The 10,108-nt window shown below is 40.0% G+C and overlaps 1 protein-coding gene across 1 annotated transcript; it reads right to left on the minus strand.

The window, feature by feature from the left end:
• Positions 1–547: 547 nt before the first annotated feature.
• On the minus strand, positions 548–6,735 carry snai3 (snail family zinc finger 3). Its single transcript, XM_070896987.1, has 3 exons — positions 6,609–6,735; positions 3,940–4,572; positions 548–1,691 (listed from the first exon to the last, which is right to left on the minus strand). The coding sequence occupies exons 1-3, from the start codon at positions 6,682–6,684 to the stop codon at positions 1,510–1,512; spliced, it is 891 nt and encodes a 296-aa protein (XP_070753088.1). The 5' UTR covers positions 6,685–6,735; the 3' UTR covers positions 548–1,509.
• Positions 6,736–10,108: the final 3,373 nt, after the last annotated feature.

Here is a 10,108-nt window from a genome sequence, read left to right on the forward strand (position 1 = left end):
CTGATTAATTTGAGGTTTTCACCAACTCCATGTAAAATTCAAAATGATCTGATAGCTACTATATGCAAGAAAAACAATCACAGCACCAATTACATACTTTTTTCCCCTCAATATTTGCAGGTTTTTTCCTCCCAACCAATGCAGCTCAATATATAGTTAGATGATTTTTGTAAATCTAAAATCATGGTTTCTTAAACACAATAGGTTTCATTTTTTTCACACATTAGAATAATCCCATTTTTGCTGCCTTAGAAATTGTGGTGGTTGTAGAACTAATTTAGAGTTGTTAAATAATAGGATTCTCATCTGGCTTCCAGTGCAGGCAGATTGCAGAGCTGTAATTGTTACTGCTGCAATTGTTACTGCTGCAACAGCAAAGAGTAGCCAAGTCTACAACAGGCCTTTTGATTCCAATTGTAAAGTTGAGTTTTTTCTCCAAAGCAGGCTGAGTGATACTGTCATAAACAGAACTGAACACATTCTAGGAAATCACATTTTCTCTTAGAAAAAAAAAAGATATATTGACTTGTGGCATTGTGTCTGGACAATGGAACCCTCTAGATCTTGTTGAAGCTATTGTTGAAAAACAATAATCTTTGTATGTAGATCTTCAAGTGACTAAAGGGCGAGTTAAGCCATAGATCACAACCTCACAAACGCAGGTATGTAACATTGTGTTATTGGCACAGTGCAGCTTGAACCGTTTATGCCAACACAAAAACACTGTATATTAAATTACACTCAGTGGAAATTTGAGTGCAGAGGCAAAAGACAGTTACCAGCAACACAAGTATTGACAGCAAATTTGATACCCTCTTCACGCAAGTTGAAAAAAAAATCTAATAATCAAACATAAAACCTGACTGTCTCCAAGATTCCACCAAAATTTCACCTCGAGTAAATTTCTCCAGTTTATCTGTAATGGAGTAATTCATTTCGGTGGGAGAAACTTGTGCTCTTTCAAGTCGTATTCTTAAATCTTTATACAGACTTCCTTTGGAGGCAGCCATGAGAGGAAGCCCTGAAGTTTGAGAGAGCAATACTCCTCATCCTCCTGCATGTGCCACACATTTCCCCCTTCCCCATCCCAGTTCTACTTTGTCATGTGCTCCTTTTAGGTACATTCAAAAGATCCAATCTGCCTTCTCGGTTTTGCAAAGCGCTGCAAGTCCGCTTCATTGAAGAGTAGGGATGTTCACATTCCAATTTTCACACAATCAATGCATGTATTTGCTTTTAATATTGCCTTTCTATGGTTATATTGGATGTTTCAGAGTTTAACTTCTAGATGGTTAACAATAGTCTGTCATATCTAACATAGTCCAGATTGATACTTTACTAGTGCAAGATACCAAACTGCAAATCTCCATCAGCATGAAATTACTTTGAGATTTGATGTGCCAATAAGTAGTTCGTACCCATTTTCACTTCTATAATGCTAACATAAAGACCTCCACACAGTGGCCACACCTTCAGCTGGTTACAAAATGGGGAGTTACAAAGTATGTGTCAAGACATGGGGCAGCAGCCAGCCTCCTCGTGTTTGGAAAGAAGAGACATTCTGGAGAAGGTCTTCGAGCAGCTCTTGCATTGGTATCTCTTCACATCCGAGTGTGTCTGCAGGTGTGCTCGGAGGTTGGAGCGATCTGCAAAAGCCCTGCTACAGTGAGGACAGGCAAAAGGTTTCTCTCCTGTGAAGAGTAAGAATGCAAATACATCAGCTATGAAGGTACCACAATCGCCTGCACCAAACAGGATACATGATTTTAAAAAAAAAAGACTTGATAGGGTCAACACATGATCAATTATGAGACACTAATTTTCCAGTTCATCTATAAAGAGATACTGATTTTCTCAGCTCCATGTAACTGAAAAGCAACTTGCATCCAGGTCTGCCAATTCCAGTTCACAACCAGTCATCAGGAATATGAGCATGGCCTTCTGAAATTTCCTTACTTGCCACCACTCAGTAACCGCCCCCCCCCAACTTCAAAGCTAAAGGAAACACCTGTACCCCATCCTATGATGCATTGTTAGTACACTAATGCTCTGCATCACCAGCCCACCGTAATAAATCATTTTAAAAAAAAATCACATGAACCAGAATAAAACCTTAAAAATAATTCACTATTAGACAGTTTTAACTGTTTGTTATATAATTAACTTTATAAATAATAAGGGCAAATAGTTTAAAATGTATCTGCATACCATTTTGTTCATTTCATGCAGTGCATTTTGGGGTTCACGTGTACACAGAGGAAGAAACTTCCATTCAGTCCAAATAAATGTCGCTGCTTAATTGTAATCTTGGGAATTTATGACCATTTAGATGTCACTAATGATGGAGCACTCCTCCACATTTAGAGCTCAGCCAAATGCTGACTCCATATAAATTATTACAGCGAGTATACTGCTCACCTAATGGACTGTCCTTTAAAATATCATCTCACAAAAGTCTGTGCTGCCCTGCTAGCAAGTTGTGCTTTTAATATCACTTGTGCATGCTTACGGGGATGTCTTTGTGGATTAATAAAATAATTTACCAGTTATTTAAGGAACTGCTAGATACATAGAGAAGACTTTAAATTAGAGTGTTTGAGCTTTCCCTGGGAGCATTTATTAAATATAGAAAGCAACATAGTGATCTAGGTGAAGGCTAGAGCACCACCAGGGCAAAGCCCATTGCACTGCCAATTTTCAACAGAATTGCTATTGCAGGAGTTGCTATACAACATGTTAGGTAATTAAAAAAGGTTCTTGCTCTCTCACATAAACATTGATTCAAAACTGCATCAGCAAGATCCATGGGTGGAATATTGTGATAATCATCATCATCATTATAGGCAGTCCCTCGAATCGAGGAGGACTTGCTTCCACGTCAAAAAGTTCACAGGTGTTTCAATGAAGGACCTAAAATTCTAGGTCCGAACTAAATTTTGAAGGGTGGAAGATGCCCGTGCTTGGATTTTTTTTTAAAAACGTGGTGACCGTTGCACACCAGCCACCACACGGGCTTGACAGAGCTAGGTCTTGATCCAGTAGCAAGGATTAACCAAGCTGACTGGAGACCAGCTCTGCTGCACAGAACTAGTGCGCACATATATCACAGTGTGGGCTGGTCCGTGCTGTCGCTGGGCCCTCACCTCTTCTGGGCTCCGAACTCACGCCTCTCCTGGGCCCCGATCACGTCCCTCTACAATCTCTTGCCGCTCCTTCGCCCTGACCTCGCCGCTCCTGCACTACCTGCCCACGCTCCAATCACCGCCCTGGACCTTGATGATGTTCCTTTTCACTGATGTTGCTCTCCTGCTCCAGCACGTGCTGCTCCCTGGAGTGATATGCCGCCACGTGATATTCTAGTGCGGTCTGTTGCTTCAAGTTTATTACTATACGACTAGTGTAGTATTTTGCAACATTCATGTAAAGTGCATTTTTGGGGGGATTTCTGGTTCTACCTCAGGGAATGGATTATGCAGCATGTGTGCGCGCCCGGGGTCACATTCTGTTTAACTTTAAGCTAGAAAATGAAAATAGTAAGGTCAATTCATTTTCATCTTTAGGAAAGTGCTAAGCCTGCACTCTGTGAGATACTATCTTTTGAGAACACGAGATTTGGAACTCCTTCACATTAATGCAAAATTCTAGTACCACCAAGAATTTAAAGAAGATAATTAACATTCTTCATTTTGTCCCCTTCCTATTATTTCCTCCTAGTGTACCATCCACCGTGCTGGTAGTCCTCAGTCACTTGCCATGTATAAGTCTACACAGTGAGTGTGGGCAGGCAATTCCACGATGGGGTGGGGAGGTGGGGGGAAAAAGACCGACATCACAGCTGAGCCCAATTCTGTTCTCCTCCTCATTCACATAGTGATCAGCAGTGGGAACCTGGTTGTTTTTTTCCCCTTTCTCGAGCCCTAGTGTTTTATTTGTACTTACCAGTATGTGTTCTGATGTGCCCCTGTAAGAGCCAAGGTCTAGAGAAGGCTTTGCCACAGATTTTGCAGACGCAGGGCAGTGTGTGTGTCCTTATGTGCATCTTCAATGCACCCAGACTGACATATTCCTTATCACAATATTTGCAGTTAAAGTATTTTCTCGTCTGTGTTTCACAGTGAAACTGTCTGTGTTTAGAGAGCCCAGATAAAGTGTTGTATGCCTTGTGACACTGAAAACACTCAAACTTCTCCAGGATTGCTTCAGCAGTGCTTTCGACCTCAAGAATTTTCTCCTCCGAGTTGTTGTCTCCTTTAAATGTGCCATTGTTTATGGCTCTTCTCTTGGCTTTTTTGGAAAGGGACAGGTTAAGGTCATTCACTGTATCCCTTAGTGGAGTGTTGCTGCCTCTGACAGCCGCACATTCCTTAACACTGATCTCCAGGCTTGGTTGGTTGCTGAATGGTGTTTCTGTTCCAATCTCAGCATCCAGGGGAGGGGGCAGACACACTCGGAGACTGATAGGAGCCCTGTCCCACAGTCTTGACGGGTCACAAATGATGGGAGTGAGCACTTCGGGCTGTGGCATCAGTGGAAATGTCAAATCCTCATATAAATAGGGTGAAATGGCCGTTGCTGAAAAGAAAGCAAAAATCTCAAATCATGCGAGTTATTTTTAAACTGATAGTATTTCTAGAAGTCCTACTTGGCGAAGCTTATAAAGATTCACTTCTACACTGCCTTGTCCATTTGCATTTCTGTAACTAACAATGAGAACAAAGGCAATAATATTTCACCTGCATAGCTGTTACATGAAAACAAACAAGTTGTTTAAATATCAGAAAATTTAGACTTCACATCAGTGACTTCATCAGTCCCACAAGCCAAGTTAAAATTAATTTGAAATTATTTTTGCGAAACCCAAGGTTAACACATTGTTTTTACTGAGATTACACATATATACATGGTTTATAGTTCAAATTGCTCACATGGCAGCAGTTATTTCAACAATCCAGCAAGCCACATTGTTAAATGTAAACACAGCATAAAGTATTTCACATTAGAGATGATGTTTTTTTTCTATCAAAGTCTGTGTGGAAAATAGGTTGTGTTTAACAGGAACTGACACCAGTTAAACATGCATCTTAGAATACCGCCATCCATAAGTCACAGCACAATAGAAAATTCAAAGAGGGATCCTTTTTCCTATCAGTTTAGTGACCACACACACACACCTCAAAATAAACTGGACAAGAGTGGATATTGTACAGTGTACAATTAATGCATTCTAGAAATCTAGGAGGTGGAGTTATTATGTTAACACCCAAATTCACCAGCCAGCTGAGTCTTTGTTTCTTAGGAAGAATGGTGTAAATAAATTGAGTGTGTATCCAGTCACTTGTACAGAGAGAAAAATGTGGTACTTTGCTGGGAGTGCGCACTTTGGAAAAAGTTCCTTAGATGAAAGTGATTACAATGGGCATGCGAGAACATTTTGGGGTGGCGAATAGTGAATATAACCAGACAAAATGTCTACTAACAATTATTTTCAATCCTTCAAAAATTAAGATATGTTCTGCTTTTAAACACTTAATTTTCTTTCATGAAACATTTCAAAATTAATTATAAATATAAATTCTAAAATAAAAAAATCTTTAAAAGTAGAATTAGAGAATACGGAAGCAAGGATGTTAATTAATCATATTCCTCAAGTAAAAAGTTATATTTTTGACTTTGGTGAGGAGGTGCATGGTCATTAAACGATTGAATCAAATGCTGCTGTGTTCCTGAATTTTACGTACGCGTCGGCCACACCTCCAGGTTATTTTCCTACATATTGTACGTGACGGTATTAATAATGCATAATTGCACAGATAATTTCATTTTAAATGTGCTTTCCCCCCTTCTCTCCAGTTAAAAGTTATCCAAAAATATAAATAAAATTAACAGCCCTGTCCATGCCTCCCATGATGATGATGATGGTTAGGAGAAGTAACCCTGGACAGTTAGCATCATTCCACAGCAAATGATTCATTTAAAATAATTCACTGGGAGAGATATATGTGCCTCTCGGTGGTTCCCCACAAGTTAAAGGGGAAGTCTGGTGTGGAACATGAAACAAACATTTAAAAATAAACTACACAGGGGATTTCTGAAGAAACTGTAGTTTGTGTTGCGCTGAGCTGATTTTTAATCGACGGGGGAGGGAGAAGAAACAACAAAACACTTAGAACAGCCCAAACAACCCAAACAAGCCTATTCAAGACAATACAACTCCTGAACTGGAGGAGCGAGCATGTGAACAAGAATGAGAACCCTCGTGTGAGGCTATGCACCTGCTGGGGGCTCTCTTTATTTTACAAGCCGCGCTTCTGCAAACCCGGTTTGCTGAACAGTTCCACTTAACTCAAATCTTTCTTCCGTTTTAATTGGGGAGAAAGGCATAACCCGTCATTCACATGGTCACGCCATGCCGTTATTTTAATATCAGGCAATACAATTGTTATTTAAAAAAACTTACAAAGTAAATGAAAAACAATCTGTTTGAACAAAAGCAAACAAGTAACTGCACGATATGATGCTCCAAACTAAATTACAAGTCAAAAACTAATTTCAAAAGCTTTTTGAATAACTAAAAATAACGAGTTTTAAAAGTTTCAAAACTTTATTACCATTCTGTATCTCCAGTTGACTGTAGTTTGGTTTCTTGGTGCTGCAGTGTTTCTTGACCAGGAAAGAACGGGGCATGACTGCTGTTTCCTTTCTCTCGCACTGAGAGCATTCAGTCTGAAATCTGAATTCCGTTAGCTGAGCGCTCAAGATGAGGCAAATAAAAGTGCCATGGATGACGAGTGGAAGAACAAGTGGAATGGGAAACCCAGAGCCCGCCTACCCCTCACATTCCTCCCTTGTGGAAAATATCTGAGCGTCAGGTGCAGGGGGTCAGACCTCATTAACATAGACCTCCCGCCGAGCCAATTAGAGAACGAGCGTATCCTGCAGGGCGGGGCTATGCCCTGTCCATCATCCTTCCCAACAGAACAGGTGCATCCCAGAACTGGAGACTGGAAGCTTGAATTTGGGACCTTTCCTAAAGTGAATGGAGCAGGCGACGGATTTTACATTACACAAGCATAAAAATGACATTACAAGGCAGATTTAAAAATAAATCAGTTTTTAAAGCCATTCTATATTAATTTCGTATTAAAACATTGCTGGTCACTTACTGCTACCAAATATATATTCAATGCTGTTGGAAAATGTATTTTAAACTTTCCATTAATTTTAGTTTTTCTTGTATGTGTGATGTCATTCTGTAGTCATCTGCATTGTTTGCATGCCCGACACAAGACTCCCAAAGCAAGCGCTCTACTCGGAACTCTTACACGGTAAGTGAGCCCCAGATGGGCAGAGGAAACATTTCAAGGATACCCTCAAAGCCTCCTTGATAAAGTGCATCCCCACCGCCACCTGGGAGTCCCTGGCCAAAGACTGCCCTAAGTGGAGGAAGAGCATTGGGAGGACACTGAGCACCTCGAGTCTCGCATTGGGAGGACACTGAGCACCTCGAGTCTCGTCGCCGAGAGCATGCAGAAAGCAAGTGCAGGCAGCGGAAGGAGTGTGCGGAAAACCAGACTCCCCACCCACCCTTTCCTCCAACGACTGTCTGTCCCACCTGTGACAGAGACTGTAATTCCCTGAAAACTCACTTTTGGAGTGGAAGCAAGTCTTCCGCGATTTCGAGGGACTGCCTATGATGATGATGATGATGATGATGAATAAAAATAGTTAAGCTAAACATAACTATATTTAAATAAAGTACTTAGAAGATCCCTATACAATTGTTTTACAGTTGCAGCATGACATGGTACAACATGGTGGCAGACACCTTGAAATTAATTTTCCACTTCAGTGTTCCTGATGCAAGCATTAATGTTGGAAAATCACAGGCTGGCTGTGCAGAATTTTCTCATAAGCACTCCGAGAATGCATCAGGGGTGTTGAAGTGGAAAATCCTAACCTTTATTACAATTTGTGTTTCTCCCAAAACTCTTTTTTCTGCTCATAAGGCAATTTCCACAGACATGCCCTTGTGTCCTACTAAACAAATTTATAAACCTCACACAAACTGAATGCCACAGGATTAATAATTACCCTTTCTGTAAGTTGCTTTGGTATGTAGAAAAGCACAATAGTGATTGACGATAAATAAACCATGTCAAATCTAGTTTCATGATGCAAATTTATACAGAAGCAAAATAATTTGAGTAAAGAACACATAGTACTTAACTGACTGCTATATTCCAGGGCCAAAATAACAACATTGTATTGGAACTCTGAAAGTGACTTGAGAATTGGATGGCTGTAATGTAGATTGCTGTCCCAGTGATCAATATGAAGCTAAGCAAGTGAAGTGCAGATATGGTGAAGGCCTATAGTAGCTATATCTGGTACAGGCAGCTTCTGCTACTTCAGATCAAAAACAGTTCTTTCAATGCAGTCAAGTGCCTTTGAAGAAAACCTAAACTCCTTCCTCACAGGCTGTATAATCAATATTGATTATTTCTATCATCTGGGTGGATGGGAAGTGGAAATAATTTGTCTTGCCTTCCAGGGAATTTCTTATTACTTCTTGTATGCCATTAAATGTCACACAGACTAGATAACATTTCTGTGCTATTAATATGTGATGCTGTCATAGAGAATTGTATATTTACTCTACCCATAAGCTTCCAGGACATAGGCAAAATAAATCCCGACAACTATAGCTCTACTTTCAAATCCTAATGCATTTGCCTACTTAAAATTCATTGGAAAAGATATAATGTAGAAATATTTTATAACATGGTGAGGATGGAGCTTGCATCTGTCATAAGCTTTGTGGCATGATATATATTATATAGGACCAGTTTGGTATTAGGTGTATAGATGTCTTATGAACAATTCCCCCTCCTCCAAGCAACTTGTGCAGATATTTACTGAGTTCCTTGGAGTAAATGGAAATTTAAGTATTTCCCTTGGAAGACTTCCGAAAGATCCTTTATAATTTTTTTTAAAAACAGTTGAAAAGGATTAAAGATCTCATTTATGATTGTTTTAAACTCCCAAAGCCCTGTGCCTTATGGAAAAAAAGCAACATAGACCTAAGCTATCAAATACAACTGAGGTGGATGACAAGACCATAGCCAAATCAGAGAGTCACAAGGTCTCATCCAAGAGCATTCCCCTGCAGCTGTTGACAATAAGTTTCAGATTTCCACTAGTTTGCTTGCTGGGATATGAATCTGTGGGAGGAAGCAACAGCATGAGGGGAAAGCAACTGACAGCTCATCCTAGTGCAAGCAAACCTCCTATTGGACAGTTGTAAGTGCTATAGAATTCCACAACAGAAAATCTCAGTGAAGTCAAACAAGTATTTGTCATATCTTAAGAAAATGACAACTAGATTGCAATGTTTTGACATACAAGTTCTGATTTTAGAAAGGCTGCTAAACCAGGGCAGTGCTCACATGCTCATACTTGGATGAAGGGACAGAGTGTACTGTAGTCAAATTTGCTGAATACAAAATTAGGTGAGAAAACAAGTTGTGAGGAGGACACAGAGTCTGCAAAGGGACATAGATAGGTTAAGTGAATGGGCAAAAATTTGGCAGATGGAGTATAATGTGGGAAAATGTGAGGTTATCCACTTTGATAGGAAGAATAGAAAAGCAAAATATTATTTAAATGGAAAGTCGACAGAATACTGCGGTGCAGAGGGATCTTGGTGTCCTCATACATGAAACACAAAAAGTTAGCATGCAGGTAATTAAGAAGGCAAATGGAATGTTGACCTTTATTGCAATGGGGATGGAATATAAAAGTAGGGAAGTCTTGCTACAACTGTACAGGGCATTGGTGAGACCACATCTAGAGTAGTTTTTGGTCTCCTTATTTAAGGAGGGATATATTGCATTGAAGGCAGTTCAGAGAAGGTTCATTAGGTTGATTCCTAGATGAAGGGGTTGTCTTATGAGGGAAGGCTGAGCAGGTTGGGCCTATACTCATTGGAGTTTAGAAGAATGAGAGGTGATCTTATTGAAACATATAGTATTCTGAGGGGGGCTTGATGGGGTAGACCACGAGAGGATTTTCTCCTTGTGGGGAAATCTAGAACTAGGGATCATAGTTT

This window comes from Pristiophorus japonicus, chromosome 13, assembly GCF_044704955.1.
Source record: "Pristiophorus japonicus isolate sPriJap1 chromosome 13, sPriJap1.hap1, whole genome shotgun sequence".
Lineage (NCBI taxonomy): Eukaryota > Metazoa > Chordata > Chondrichthyes > Pristiophoridae > Pristiophorus > Pristiophorus japonicus.

What these genes read in the sequence shown, in the direction of transcription:
- snai3 (XM_070896987.1), bottom strand. Translation starts at nt 6,684, where the DNA reads ATGCCCCGTTCTTTCCTGGTCAAGAAACACTGCAGCACCAAGAAACCA. An exon ending in TCAACTGGAGATACAGAATG is followed by an intron (nt 4,573 to 6,608) that starts GTAATAAAGTTT and finishes CTTTCTTTTCAG; the next exon opens with CAACGGCCATTTCACCCTAT. An exon ending in GCACATCAGAACACATACTG is followed by an intron (nt 1,692 to 3,939) that starts GTAAGTACAAAT and finishes TACTCTTCACAG; the next exon opens with GAGAGAAACCTTTTGCCTGT.